General features: G+C 33.9%; 3 protein-coding genes across 3 annotated transcripts; all 3 read left to right on the forward strand.

Moving 5' to 3' along the window:
* The first annotated feature begins 4,728 nt into the window (after positions 1–4,728).
* LOC111008323 (zinc-finger homeodomain protein 2-like) lies at positions 4,729–5,551 on the forward strand. The gene has a single exon (XM_022280978.2). It carries the CDS (start codon positions 4,795–4,797, stop codon positions 5,425–5,427), a length of 633 nt encoding a protein of 210 aa, XP_022136670.1. The 5' UTR covers positions 4,729–4,794; the 3' UTR covers positions 5,428–5,551.
* A 1,963-nt stretch (positions 5,552–7,514) lies between these two features.
* On the forward strand, positions 7,515–10,914 carry LOC111008141 (Mad3/BUB1 homology region 1). Its single transcript, XM_022280740.2, has 5 exons — positions 7,515–7,647; positions 7,724–7,868; positions 8,040–8,197; positions 9,423–9,507; positions 9,593–10,914. The coding sequence occupies exons 1-5, from the start codon at positions 7,559–7,561 to the stop codon at positions 10,745–10,747; spliced, it is 1,632 nt and encodes a 543-aa protein (XP_022136432.1). The 5' UTR covers positions 7,515–7,558; the 3' UTR covers positions 10,748–10,914.
* Positions 10,915–11,493: 579 nt separating this feature from the next.
* On the forward strand, positions 11,494–14,834 carry LOC111008475 (Actin-like ATPase superfamily protein). Its single transcript, XM_022281204.2, is given in 6 exon segments — positions 11,494–11,716; positions 11,799–11,850; positions 12,116–12,692; positions 13,709–13,864; positions 14,100–14,402; positions 14,404–14,834. Coding segments are annotated over 4 exon segments (1,062 nt in total). The 5' UTR covers positions 11,494–11,716; positions 11,799–11,850; positions 12,116–12,137; the 3' UTR covers positions 14,452–14,834.
* Positions 14,835–16,084: the final 1,250 nt, after the last annotated feature.

A 16,084-nucleotide genomic window follows, 5' to 3' on the forward strand; every position in this document is an offset into this window, starting at 1 on the left:
TCATGCAAAACATTAACTTTCTTTTTTATATTTTCTATTTATTTAATTTTAAAATATCTTTATTTGAAGTTAATAATGATGTCATTACAAAAATAGCAATATGTATATATATTTGTTTTTATCGCGCTGGTTCATTCATTAAGTACAAAATTGAACTTCTTTTCTTTTGTTTGTTTTTTTCCCTTACAAAAAACGTAAAATTCGTTATATTATTGTGGGTATAATGGGCTTAAATATATGTGGGCCTTCGTATAAAGTATCAGATCAATTTTAAGCCCAAGGGCCAATGCATTTATCGTTGACCCATCAAAATCCCAATTCCCGTGTGGTGACGTGGCACGAAGCTCGTTTTACCCGCGGGGCGGGGAGGCCTTGGCGAGGATTATATTAGTAAATTCTATTTATTGAGTCTATTAAACCATTATTTTATATAGGTGCTTTATCGTTTGTGGATAAAGGAACCTCGATTATTTAGTTCTAGAAGCATATGCAACGTAGGAAATTAGAATTGAATTTTACAAGAAACATAGACTTAAATATTTATGGATTGAGTAAGACTGTTCGAATCTAGTCAATCAATTAAAGAGGATGTGAATTATCTTCTTCTTGGGTTTTGTTTAATGATATCTCTAATCTTGCCTCGAGTAAAAGGACAGAGTAAAAAGTTGACTCATACTTTAGTCTTTAGAGCAAGTGTATCTAGACTTTTGAAGTACCTGGTATTGATCTTCTCCGTCTGTTAATTAGTTTTGATCATTAAACAAGATCAGTTATTGCGTACAACTCTAAAAATAATGTACACATATTACCCTATAAAAGATAATAGAGGATTATGTTTAAAAATAATAATAAGAAAAAGAAGATGCCAAATAAATTAATGCGGAAATTACATTTAATGGAGTATTATTTATGAGATCAAATGTTGATAATTACTATAATACGAATATTGTTTTCTCAAACAAAACAAAAAGCTTGGTGAGGGGAAAAAGTGCGGCCAAAAGTCCACTACTGTCGTGTTGGGAACTTTCTTGATTGCTCAAATAAAAAACATTAGCTATAGTCGAATTTGGCTTCTATATATGGGACCAGAAGATTGCTTGAAATAAAGTGCTATATTATTATTACCATATATATATATAACCAATTTGTTCTTCAATGTCTATCAAAAAAAAAAAAAGTTTTTCGATGAATAATAATAATAATATCAACCAAAACATAGTTCAACGAGTTAATTCATACTTGTTCATCAAGTAAATTTCTATGGTCATATGTCACTTATTAGTACTAAACATAGTACATTATTTAGTGGCCATAGATTTTGTCACACATCTTGACCTGGACATCAGACAAAATGATGATCTAGTGGCTATAATTTTACTAACAAAATGTTTAATCTAATAGTTTCTAGTGACTTAATTCTCCAAATAAGCTTCTTGAGTAAATTTGAACACAAAACCTTCTTCTCTAATGTCATTTTAAATATGTTAAATAATTATCAATAAAGTCAAAAGTCTCAGGCGGTAGATTAGAGTAAATTTAACCACTAATAAGCTCAATCTACTCGGATAGTTTAGTTGAGTGATCCAAGCCAATTATTATATAATATATATTTGAAAGAAGATGAGTGGCATATTTGGCATAAATGTTAGATTACAGTAGAGTAGGATTGGGTTGCAAGCAACCAGTCATCTGAGGTAGTAATTTGATGGGGGAAAAAGATAATGGAAAATGGCAGTATTTGTTTGCTTTATGTCAGCCATAGCCCCATAGGGAAGCAGCACAAAGTTTGTAAGGCCAAATCTGCTGCTGTACAACATTATTACTCATCCTGCTGACCTGAATAATGGAACATAAACGAAAGGGCAGAGGGCAGAGGGCAGAGGCTCCCCCCAAATAAACAGTACGGCAAAATATACAGCAGCAGAGGCACGAACACAAAGCGTTGAAATTGCAGGCTGTGGCTGTGATTGTGATTTGTGAATGAAAACGACAATTCCAGCCACACGGTGGAGAAATTTACGGGCAAAAGAATGCATTTTGACACACCACACAACATTCAACAACAATTCCTCTCAAATATTTGCACTTTTGCAAAACCCATTTCCCTTTTTGTCTTCTTCTGCTTGTAATATGCCGTATAGTGTATTCCCCAAATTCTCCACCATCATTGGATCTTCTTCCCTCGTACCTATTTAATTTTACTTCCTCTTCATAACCCTTTTTAACAATATGAAAAGAAAATATCCTTAGTTCAAATCGCATATTCAACTTTTACTCTATCAAAACTTCCAGCATTTTAATTACGACAAATAATTAATAAGTTGAAGCTAAGGTGGCTCTTCCTTTTAATTGAAATTAATAGCCGACATGTCGCACATTACACTGTAGAAAAATTTCTAGGATTACAAAAGTATCATATTCCTTTCAATTTATTGTTTGCCACATCAATAATGTATTATAAATGATGTGGCGTTCATTTCTTCTATTTACTATGTAAAGTACTCCCTTAGAATTAGAAATTCTCTCCTTCATTATCTTATCTATTAAAGTAATGTTTGAATTGACGTCACTCTAAGATTGTAACTCTCGTAAACAGAAATTTACGATGTTTAAAGTTTATGAAGTAAAATGAGATTAATTTTACGATGGTTTTATTAATATATTTGGCAGAGAAAAGGGGTGGTGGTGAGGGTGATTGACATTTTTATGTCACATATTTGAGGTCGCATGGTTTTTTGTAGCCGTGTACTTGCTGTCGAGTTTCAATTTGTGTAATCATTTTTGTCTCTGCTGCTTTTCTTTTATTTTCTTTTTTATTATTTGTTTTCTGAATATCATCTAACTTTTTACCATTTCTTTTATTCTTCCACTCCAACCATCACTTGAAAATTGTCTCTGTTAACTGTTAACACATCAACTTTACTATAAATAATTGTAAATGAGATCACATTTTTAACCCTTTTTAAAATTTTTCTTTTATTTTGTTTAGTACAAGAGACGGGGAGTGATTCAAATTCGTGATCTAATAATCGAAAACATTTGTCAATTATCGTTGAGCTAAGTTCATATTAATTTATTATTATTATTTTTTAATGTTGAAAAAAATTAAGTTCTTTAAGATACATGCTAAACTATTTACCTATTTTTTTTAAAAAAAAAACTATGTAATTTTACTTTTGTTGCATTTTTTTTCTTCAAAATATTTGATTATGTGGTCATTGACATAACAAGATAAGGTGGAATGGGTCAGTTCTAATATAAAATTTCGACGACAATAGATGAAATATATTTATAATTTCTTTCTAATAAATTAACATTTTTATAAATTTGGCTCATTTTTTCTTGAGAAAGAGCAACAATAAAGTTGTTTTTATCGTAGATTCGGGAGATCGATCAGCAAGATTCAGTTCTCTTATCCCATTGACAGAAAATTCTCTTCTTCTGAATATAAACGACGTGGTGATGCAGAAACCAAATATCAATTTTGATTTTTTTTTTTTAAAGTTATATAATTTCTTAATATAAAATTCATATTGTGAATCAACCGAAAAATGATTTCCCTCTTTTGTCTTTATCAGATGTTTGATTCAGACATTTGATTCATTCCCCTCTGTCCTGAAGATCAAAAGCATTTCTCTCTTTTCAGTCCAAACAATTTTTTTATTACAATAAATAAATATTCAATTTCTATTATTTCCAACCCCAGACTTTAAACTTTTTCTCATTGTGCTATTTACATGTTAAATATCTTATTTTAGTCCTACAGTCTTCAAATATTATGTTTTAATTTTTTAAACTATCCATAGAAAGTTGTTAATTTTTCGTTTATAATTTAACATAAAAGTTCTGTTTTTTAAACTGGTTGGCAGATTTGTTGGTGGAATTTCACTAAGTAGCATAAATTTAATATATATTTTTAAAATATCATAACTATTCAATTTTTTCAAAATAGAATGGACTTTTTTTAGTATATTTTATTATTACATTTGAGTTGGATTTAAATTATGTTATTTTAATAAAATTACAAACTTTTTATTATATTTGTGAATACATGTTATTTATATAAATTCCCCCGCTTATAAGTTGGGTCCAAAAACTAGTTTATAAAAAAAAAGAAAAAATTGCATTTGTCAACAATTTATTTAAGAAAATTAATAATAAAGACTAACTGAAGTAATTTTAAGTAAAATTTGAAACAAAAGGCTGGAGCCACCTCACATCGAAAGTACTGCAAAATTCAAATCTCCCACCCATATACTCATATGCAATATATATTTTTTAATAAAAAAATCAATTAGATAATAGTATTTAAGCCATGTATAAAGAATTGGACAATAGAAATTTTACTATCATCGCCTCACTTAATCAAATTCTTATTTTATTTGGAAAATTATTAAAGGGGACCACCACTAGACAAAATTTAACATAAAGTTACCTCAAATTTATAATGAGTAATTATCAAGGTAAATGAAAATTTTCAAATCTACATCCAACCATATAATTTGCCGTGGCAATCTCATTCAAAAGATTTTCACCTCCTCCCTATCAAAAACGTTATTAGTGGTGGGCAGTGGAAAATCACGTCAAATTAAATTATTTGTCCTAGCTAAATTCCTTCCATGCATAAATGTATGAAAAAAAGAAAAAAAAAAAAGGTGCGGAAAATTAGAATTACCGGCACTGGGTAGAGCCGGTGGGTGCACAGGGTAATTAAATCCCTACGCTAGAAGAAGAAACCTTCGTCTTCCTCTGTCCACCATCGCATAAGCTTTAGAGTGAGAGAGTGAGTCATCAATGGAGTTGGAAGATCACGAAGAACGCATGCAACAAGTTGATTTGGATTTGGATTTGGAAGCAGTTATAACCACCAAACCACTACTCCGCAACCACAACCCACCTCATGCTCCCCGGCTCAACAAAAACCCCACTCCGGTCCAAACCAACCTCCCCACCTATCGAGAGTGCTTGAAGAACCACGCCGTCGCCCTCGGCGGCCACGCCCTCGACGGCTGCGGCGAGTTCATGCCGGCCGGGCCCGACGGCTCCCTCGACGCCCTCAAATGCGCCGCCTGCACCTGCCACCGGAACTTCCACCGCAAGGACGCGCCGTTGATCTCCTACAGCCGGGCTCCGGCGGGGTACCTCCACGTGGCGCCGGAGCGGCGGATGCTGGCCCTGCCGGCGCCGGCGGAGATGGGGAGGAAGAGGATGCGGACGAAGTTCACGGAGGAGCAGAAGGAGAAGATGTTGGGGATGGCGGAGAAGCTGGAGTGGCGGATCGAGAAGGAGGACGAGGCGGCGGTGGCGGAGTTCTGCAACGCGATCGGCGTGAAGCGGCGCGTGCTCAAGGTCTGGATGCATAACAACAAGAACACGTTTCGTAAGGATCAGCATGATCATACCAAATTTTCCTCACCCATTAACTAACTAATTAACCGACTTTTAAGTTTTAATTAAGCGGGGATCATGTATCATGAATATGATTAATAATTATATTTATATATATGATCCGGATATATGCTTTTTCGTGATATTATTATTATTTGACATGGTCTTCCTATGAATCTATGCTATGGGTCGAAATTGACTATATGTTTGACCAATGTGCGAGGCCATATGTGTTTGTATACTAATTTTAATGAACCTATGTATAAAGGCTAAATAAATTCGTTTTTATATTTAATTATTCTTAATTAAGTACTTAATTTTTAAAATTTATCGATTTTATCTTTATTGTATTAAGAATTTTCAATTAGATTTTTACATAAAAAAATAGTTAATTTTATAAACAACAAATCCATGTATCAATAAATTATTGTTTTATTAATAATATGTTTGGAGGAGTTTTTTTTTTCTTTTTGGAGTTGTGTCCCTTAATTTGTACTTTTAACCTACAAAATCTAATTGGTTCTTTAACGTATCAAATGTCATTATTAAGCGTAATATCTACATGTCTAAATATATTAATAAAATATAATAATTTAATGACGATACATTTCATTAGTCACTTTTAACTTTTTTTTTCCTCGTAAGAAATGATTTAATTGATCATTTTTAATACATTAAGGTAAAATTGAGAACTTTAGGAGGCTTGAAAAATAAGTCGAGAATCACTTAGAAAAATTAGGGACTATTTGATATATTTAGTTAGATATAAATGAAACAAATCAAATTATGTTTTATATTTTTTTTAATAACCCAAACATAAAGTATGAACAATAATTATAATAAATCTTAGGTTTGTATTTTAATGTTTGATAGTGATTTGGTATTAAAATATTTGTTGGGTTTGTAAGGTGATTATAAACAAAGTCTCACATTTTGGTTGGGGAAAGGGAATGATCATGGATATATAAGAGAGAACAATGATCTTCATTAGTATGGGGTTTTGGGGTGAAATCAAAAGCAAAGCCATAAAGACTATACCCAAAGCGAAACAATATCATAAAGAAGTTAAAAGAACCGTCTACAAAGTTTTGTTTAAAAAGAAATATTCAATTGGTAATTTAGTATACCATTTGTCATTACTAACTTTGAAGAATTCAATGCCAAACATAAAACATTGTAGTTATTGAAATGGAAATATTTTTTGTATGGGTAATTGTAATATTGTAGTTTTACCTTCTTATTGAATTAAAAACTTTTGGTTAATTTGCCACGTACTCTAGTTCATGACAAACTTAATTGAATTGATTAAGACACTCATCATTCAACTAATAATTGTGAGAGTGTTGTTGTATTAAAAGTTTTATAATTTATGGGTGGTTTGCAACAGGTTGCAAAAAAAAAAATTAATAACAATAAAAGGTATTATCTTAAATTTTAAGTTTTTCTCTAGACAAATATTACAATTTAAGTTTAAAATAATGATATAATTTTGTAATATTATAAAACTATTTCTTTTTTTTCCCTGGAATATTATTATAGAACTAGAAGTATTACCTGATTTATTTCTAAATTGTGACTTATATATACAATTTATTTTGGTCTGACAGGGCACCCCAAATTTTTGTTTCTTGCCCAAGACTATTGTCATCAATAATGTGTAGGCTAACTTTTCTTTATTCAAACCTACTTTATTATTAAAGTAGAATCCATCACTTAAGTTTTTAAATATCATCATCAAGAAAACCATCCCTATAGGATGAGAGATTGAACCTTCGATCTCTAAAAAAAAAGAGCAAGACTATTTAACAATTAGTAATATGTTGACGAGGTAAGATAACATATTTTACCATCTCTTAAGCTTAGTTCAAATGGTTATGACCAGAAGACATAAGTTTGAATTCCTATATCTACTTATCTTTGTTTTTTAAAAAAAGGAGATGACATTTTTTTAAAAGAAAAGAGAGGACATATTTTAATTAATTAATTTTGGTTAGAAGTAAAAAAATAATATTTTGTCAAAAAAGCCCTAGAACTGGGCCTAATCCCGACTCGTCAGCCCAATTCGGACCCGAAGCATGGGCCATAGCCAGAGCGGGTCAAGGAAATCAATTCAAAAACGGAAAGGAGTAGCGCCATTTTCATCTCTGCTCATTGTTCTGCTTCGAAGTGTATGGCCATGGCCAGCAACGACCTATTCTCCTCTTTGATTTCAGACATCAAGTCATACTCTGGCAAAGACCCTCTACTTCCATGGCTCCGGTAAGCCCTCAACAAATTACACTCCCATCTCTCTGTTTCTGCGTCTCAGAGCTTAACCCTTACCATTTCGTTGCAGAGGGATTCGGAAAATGAAAGACTCGTTGCCCTCTCATCTTTTAAACGAGAAGCTCCCTCGATTCTTACAGAAATGCGTCGAGAAGTTCGAGTCCGATCGGCGTTATAGGGACGATTTGCGGTACCTTCGCGTTTGGTTACAGTTGGTAACATATTAATCCATCTGGACTGTTTATATTTCTCCTAACTTTATTGGCTATTGTTTGGATTCTGTGAAATTTGAAGCTTAAAGTTATAGATTGTTGCTAATTAGTGTAGTTAGAATTAGTGGTTATAGCTTATGATGGTTGATTTTGGATTTCAATCCTGATGACCAGATGGATTACGTGAATGACCCAAATGCGCTGTTGAAAACTATGGAAGCAAAACGCATTGGAGCGAAATCTTCTTTGTTCTATCAAGCATACGCCTTGTACTACGAGAAGCTTAAGAAGTTTGATGATGCTGATAAAATGTACCACTTAGGAGTGCAGAAGTAAGTAGATTTTCTATTTAAGAAGTTTGCTTGCAAAATTTAACTTTTTAGGTGAGATTCTTTTTTCTCCATTTCTGTACTCCCAAAACATTCCCTGTCCTCATGGACACTGAAAGTTTAAGTTCGCACATGAAATGTTGGTTATTTTGCTTCTTGGTACCATGTTATGTCTTATTCTCTTATATGTATGTGTAGCTTCATGCTATGATTGATTTTAACTATTAAATTTTGGCCCCTTTTGTATGAACGAAAACCAACTGGGTTATACACATTTTATTGAATGCCTCCGGAGAATTGATGATTTAGAGATGGGTGTTTGAGAATAGTAAATTGCTATATCTGGTTTTGCTAGAGAATTGCATGAGGCATCTAAGAGTGACACTTGTTTTGTAGCTTCTTTTTCACAAGTTTTTTCTTGGAAACTATGATGGACTAAAACTTTTCTCACTTTATATTTTTCAAAACATATATGGTTACACCTTGTGATCTTTCAAATTATTATTTACTTAATAATCTTAGGTTCTCGTTATAATTGCCCATGCCCGGTACATAATGGCATTGGTGGATTCCCATGGTTTACGATACCCTTAGACGTCCCCGAAACTCAACGAGTTTCAAGGAAACTAAGATAGCCTTGGCTAAGGTTATTAGTTGATAGTCTTATGAGGAAATCCTACAAAACAGAAGGGAAGTAAATCCATTGAAGCAATGAGACTTAACTGAGACTGAAGAATTGATATGTGCGTATCTGTATATCTTTTGTTGTGCAGCAGTTTTAACTTCCACTAGCATGTTAATTTTGGTCAGCAGTTTTATCTTTTGCTGTTCTTCTGTTCTTTTGTTGTGAATGCTTATCTCAATAACATATGTATGAATGCTTTCCTTTTTGGCTAATTACTCCAATAAATTCTTGTATGAGATTGACTGCATTATTTTTCTGGATGTAAATGCTCCCTTGGTTGGCTTGTCAAAGTTATTAGTTCTAAACTAATTGTTTTAGGGAATAAACTATTCTAGAATTTTGTGATTTCAAGACGCATTGTTACATTATATAATTCTCATGGCCTAAAGTCTGAATAACATGGCTTTTCTCTATAATATTGGTTAATAATATGATTAACTTTCATATCTGCATTAACAGTTACGTTATTAAATCATCAATAGAAGTAGCTGGTATTAATGTCAAAAACCTAAGATGGAATAACGTGTTTTGATTGTTCTACAGGCTTGCTGAACCTATTGATGAATTACAAAGGTCATACGAGCAGTTTCTTCATCGCATGAAAAGACACAATTACAAGAGAGTCCAGGTGAGCCTTTTTATAAGGATGTATTTCGCTTGCTGTCTATGGTACGGTAAATGTAGCTTTCTAATGAACAGCAGGCATCCTGCAGCACCAGCAAGGAAGAACTTCAAGGAGGCATCTGTCTGAAAAAAGCACTTCTAATCGTGGTGACACTGAGGCAAACAATACTAGTATCATCAGAGCGGAGATTCAAGACAAAGGAATTTTTCAGGATGGACCTTTAGCTGTAACATTAATTGATAGTAGAAATGAAACTGAGAAGATGCCTCAAGATGTAGCAGAGAGAGAAGCAGATGAATCTAGGATGTTTAAGAGCGATGATACCGTTGTTGTCAAATTTGTTGATAGCGCCATATATGGGAAATCTGAAGCTGCAGAAGATCCTCGTCACCTTGGTTTGGTGGAACCAACAGTCAATATGAAAGAGGCAATGAATGCAATAAATAGTATGTTTGCTGAACCGCTAGAGATGGCTTCTGTTGGTAGGGGAGGGTCACATAGAAGCCATCCAAAGAAAGATAGCAACTTAAATGGTGGATTTGAGGTGTTTGTTGATGAGAACCTTGATAACAAAACTGAACTGGAAAAGCAGGAGAGATCTACAGTCCCACATCATGGTAGTATATCCCAACCCCGCCAACCAGAACAACCGCCTTTTATGATTTTTGTGGATGATGAAGCAGGTGGTGAGATTGGCAACACAAGTTATGAAAAGGATGGTTCAAAATCGAGCGAATCACGAGATTTTGTGGGAGGCTCTACAACATCTGCTTCACGTGCAAATGCATTTGTGTTTCCTTGTGTGGAGAATCTCGAAGATGTCGATGATCCTGATATACAAGATCCTATTCAAGCAAAGTTTAGGGAAGATACAATTGTTTGTAGGTTTGTTGGTACTGCCATTTCTCATGAGCCAGAGGTGGAGAACATTTGCCACCATGGTTTAGTAGAGCCAACAGTTAACCTGAAAGAAGCCATGGATGATATCAACAACATGTTTGGGGAGCCCATTGAATTTGTGAGGACTGGGAGATCGAAGAAGCATGCGAAGCCACCAGAAGTGCGTAATGATTTTGGTGGGTTCTCAATACTTCCTGATGATGATTTAGAACCTGTACAGGCTCAGCCTCCAGTAAAATCATCAGGAAAATCAAAAGAACGTGATTTGTTTGAGCCAACAGTATTTACTAAGGAGGCCATGGATGACATAAACAAAATGTTTGGAATGCCTCTTGATTTTTAGGAGCAGTAGGCTATGTTTCTGCTTGAATGTTCTGCTTCTGATGGAGATGTATTACTAGTTTGTACTGTAATTTTGAATATGTAGATTTTGATTTGGTGGATTTCTCATAACTTGTGTATTATAAAATACTTAAGTTGGGAGTTAAATTTATCTTGATTTGAGCTTTACGTGGAGAGTTCTAGAGGCATAATAGCACAACATTTAGTGATGAACAAACAATAATGTTTTGGGGACAAGCATTTCAATACCTCGCAGTAGCATTTTATTTTGTAAAGTTTCCCTTTTTGTAAAATTTTAAACATAACGCTGTATTTAAATACATAAACTTTTGTAATTCCCTCAAAAAATAAAGGCAAAATTTGTCTGGATGTAATATTTAGTCAAACAAAAATTCAATTGAGTTTCGTGCAACTATTACCATCCTTGAAATTGATGATTTAATCACCCACTGCAATAGGATTATTGAACCAAACAAAAAGGTTAAAGTCTTGAACAAACATCACTATTTCGATTCCCGGTAGGTTATAAAAAAAACCGAACCAAACCGACAAATGAAAAATGAAAATGGGTAAGTTCGGTTTGGTCAGCGGTTCAAAGCAGACTTGAGTCTTTTTTTTTTTTTCCTTTTATTAATTAATTTTTTTTAAGGAAAGCAGACGAAATGCAAGTGCAGTGTGAATAACCGAACCAAATTTACAGGGGAAATGGACCAATATAACCTAAAAGTTTTTCAATTTACTCAAATGACCAACTTTTCAAAATATGCTTTTCTGCCCGAAAAAACTGTTACAAAACTGTACTTGGGTGTATTTCAATCATCTCTCGCGTTCTCTCTCCCATGCTCTCTTGCCTTTTCAAATCCAAACTCAAAAAAATCTGTGCTCGTTTTTTCAGGAGTTCGATCGATTTTCTTTGGACCACTTGAAATACCATTTTACTCAAGTTTTTACTGTTTGCGTCGATTTTAAGGTTAGGATTTTTTATTTTCCGGCTATTTGAGGGGTCGGAGTTTTGACATCGGTGGTTTCTGTTTGATTTTTGGTGGTTTTAGGGTGTGATTTCTGGTTTGAGGTGGTGGGAGGTTGAAGACGAAGGACGTACTGGTCAGTTCTACTTTCTCTCTTCTACTACTTCATACCCAGTTTCTAGTTAGACAGATTAAATGATGCATATTGCAGTAGTTTTGCGTTTTGCGTTTTGATTATCATACAAGCTTCTAATTTCATCTGCCACTTTTCAGTTTTTGTTTCTTTGACTTCGTCTCAATTTTGGCCTTCTTATAGTTAACTTCTGTTCTGTTTGTTGCTATCCGACTCCGGAATTCACGGTTTTTCAGGATTGAATTTTTCAGTTTTTTGTTTTCTACAGGGTTTTTCGAATCTTTTGAAAAATGAAGAAAATGATAGCTCTTGGTTTTGAGGGTTCAGCTAACAAGATTGGTGTTGGGGTTGTGACCTTAGATGGGGATATTTTATCAAACCCACGCCACACTTACATTACACCTCCTGGGCATGGCTTCCTTCCTCGCGAAACTGCACATCACCATCTTCAGCACATTCTTCCATTGGTTAAGTCTGCTCTGGAAACTGCCAAAATTACGCCAGAGGATATTGACTGCCTCTGTTACACTAAAGGGCCTGGCATGGGAGCTCCACTACAGGTTTCTGCTGTTGCTGTGAGGGTTCTTTCTCAGATTTGGAATAAGCCTGTTGTTGCTGTTAACCACTGTGTTGCTCATATTGAAATGGGGAGGATTGTGACTGGTGCTGATGATCCTGTTGTCTTGTATGTTAGTGGTGGGAATACTCAGGTGATTGCTTACAGTGAAGGAAGGTATAGAATCTTTGGGGAAACTATTGATATTGCGGTCGGAAACTGCTTGGACAGGTTTGCAAGGGTCCTAACATTATCTAATGATCCAAGTCCTGGATACAATATTGAACAGGTGTGTTGTTGAAAAGTGATTATATAGGTTTTTCAACTATTCCATGTATTCTTTTCATTGGATTATAGTAAGGGATGTAGAACCTTCATAGTGCAAGCGAGTCTGAAAAGGAATCTTTGATAGAAGTTTTAGCTTTTATGTTCTTGGATTGGAAGAAACTAATGAATAAGTCTTATTCAAGGATTTTCACCGAAACGTGTGAAACGTTGTAAATTATGTATGATCTTTGCTTGCTTACCATTTTAGAAGGTGCATGTGTTACTTCAGTTTTTTTAATATGCATATGATATGTGATATTTGAAGAAGAAATTTACAGTGATATGGCATAATATTCAAGGTGGGAAAGATGTTATAAGCAAAAATGCTCCTTGTTTCCATTTGATAGTTTAGAAAAGGAAAAAGGAAATAGCAACTTGTGCTTGTGTGACTTTATTGCTATTTTTATTTAGGTACAATTACAGTAATACGAACCTTTCACAGTGGTCAACTGTAATCTTCATCCTAGGGGGATATTTGAACATTCTTTTCTTATTGAAGTTGATAAATGTAGTAGAAGGGTTCGTTTATTTAACAAGATGTTTTTTACACCCTTAAATGTATCATAGCATAGTTTCATTGGTTCAAGATCTGAAATACACCAGTGTTTCAGTTTTCCCTACTTGCTATTTTATGTTTCAAATGGCTGGATGATTTTAACAATTTGTATGGTGGTTTAAATGTGGTGGTTGTAAATTGATCCTTGTTCTTTATTTTCGTGATATAATTAATTTGAAATGTGTTTTAGCTGAAAACATTTTAAATACATTTTGTGTTTTTCTGCTGGAAAAATGTGTCTGAGTCTGCCTTCGTGCAGTTGCCCTGTTTTAACTCTTGATTTATTGCAATTACATATACCTTTGCACTTTTCCTTTTACATCACTTTTTTTTTGTTGCTGAATCCCAGAAAGTGCTTGAGCTATATAATGTGTTAGAAAGTGCTTTCTTTGACTTGATCTATCGATTTTCTTCATCCACAGCTTGCAAAGAAGGGAGAAAAGTTTATCGAACTTCCATATGTTGTGAAAGGGATGGACGTATCATTCAGTGGGATATTAAGCTATATTGAAGCCACTGCTGAGGAGAAGCTAAAATGTAATGAGTGTACTCCTGCTGACTTGTGCTACTCTCTACAGGTAATTTGTATTTACTATGATATTGGGGTTTGTCTCCATTTCTTTGATGGTCTATAAACCTTGGGCCATTCTATAATTAAACTGAGTTTGTGAGTTGGGTTCTGCTCTTTCATGGATGATCTCAAACTTCGAGCAAATTTGTAAAACTATTGTACACTCTGCCACTGCCATTCTTATGTCAAATAACTTACAAATGCTATTCCATTGACTTTCAATGTACTGCTCTGTGTTCTAGGAAACATTATTTGCTATGCTTGTGGAAATCACAGAACGAGCCATGGCTCACTGCGACAAGAAAGATGTTCTTATAGTGGGTGGCGTAGGTTGTAACGAGCGCTTGCAAGAGATGATGAGAATAATGTGCTCTGAGCGAGGTGGGAGGTTATTTGCAACTGATGATCGTTATTGTATCGATAACGGGGCAATGATCGCGTATACTGGTCTTCTTTCTTGGGCACATGGCATATCAACACCATTGGAGGAAGTAACATTCACCCAGCGGTTTCGAACCGATGAAGTACATGCAATCTGGAGAGAAGAAAAAAGATTTGACTGATGGAAATGAACTCATGAAAGGAGACGTCTAAACCATAGGGTGCGTCTTTTATCTTCCTTAAGAGTTAGAGTTAGAGTTGATATGGCAATTAGGGGTTTTGTAAGCCTAGTGTAACTGAAATAATTGTAATTGGATTTTCCATGGCTCTTTAGGTGTCGCCTGAATTTTTATAGTTTAGCATCACTGAAAACTTGGGCAGATGTTCTTTAGGATTCAACTTGTAAATGGTATTTATTTACAGGTTGGACATAAAATAGAACACAGGAAATGAGAGAAACTCTGAAGGTAAAGATCTGTGCTATGGTTGATGAAAGGCTGAAGAACTTCAGCCTTTGCACCTTATTTTTGGGCATCTTGTGTACTTTTATTGTAATTTAGAAACATTGTTCTTAAAACAAATATTGCTCGTGACTATTAGAGTGTGTTTGAGAGTGATGGCAAAATAGTGATTTTAAGTCACCATATGAGTGATAACTTAAAAATCAATTTAAAGTGATTTTAAGTAAGTTTTCCTAAAATCAGTTTGCCAAACATGATCTAGGGAAAGAAAAGTGATTTTGGAAGTAGCAAAATTACTCTCAAACACACCCTGGATCCAGGAAATAATAAGCATTCAGTGCGTAATGCTCATGTGCATTTGAAAGTTAAAAACCTCGACCAAATTCAGAAGGAACAACAGAAAGGAAAAAAAAAATAGAATTCAGCACATGAAGAACAAACCATCAAGGGGTAAAAAACTTTTTACTAAAAAGTCTGGTAAAAAAGGAAAGAGGGGAAAGGCAAAGTAGGTAGGCAGAGCTTTATTTTACTTCTCTCCCATCTTTCCCAAATTGGGGGTCTCTTAACACGGAAGATTTTCTCTTCACTTCGTCTTTGGGAGACTCCTAAGTTTTGACTTCACTTGATAATGTTAGGAAGTACTTCTCACATTGATTTTATTGTCTTTGTACCTAGCTAATAGAAAGTAAAGTTTCAATAGTTTTGCGCCACCATTTTATGTATCTTGTAATTGTTTGTGTTCATGCTTTGTTGTGATCTTTTACCAGTTTTTTCTACTGGGTTTTAGTAGTTCCAGATCAAGATCATATATCGTTTCTGATAAGTTAACCTGTTAAAGGGAATAGGGGCACTTTAGGTACCATCAAACAACGTTCTTGAAACTAACAAATATTTCCTCTGGTAACTTTTATATATATTGAAGCCCTACATTGAGAAAGTACAACAAGTGGAGTAGGAGATTTGAATTATAACCTCTTGGTCATATGTTTATGGGTCTTTATCGAGATCCACTTGTTAGGGAAAAAAATTGAAATTGTGCTTAAACTATTATTTTAGTTAATGAATCAATGAGAGGTTGTACATTGGTTGAGTTCTCAATTGGATAGGCTACAACTAATGAGTTTCACATTTGAAGCTTAATATATCTATAGTTTCAAATATACAAAACCTTTAAAAAAAGAATGAAGGCAATGATTAAGGAAAAAGTAATATTCAATGAAAAGGAAAAAGAAAAAAAAATACAAATTCTTAAAAAAAATAATAAGGAAACCAATAATTAAATTGACTCGATCGAAAAAGTAGATATTCAATAAAAGAAATATACATCCTTAAATAAATAATGAAACTAATAATTAATTAAGGACATGTTTGATAACATTTCTATT

The sequence above is a fragment of the Momordica charantia genome, assembly GCF_013281855.1.
Source record: "Momordica charantia cultivar OHB3-1 chromosome 10 unlocalized genomic scaffold, Mcharantia_2.0 BLBB01000010.1, whole genome shotgun sequence".
Taxonomy (NCBI): Eukaryota; Viridiplantae; Streptophyta; class Magnoliopsida; order Cucurbitales; family Cucurbitaceae; genus Momordica; species Momordica charantia.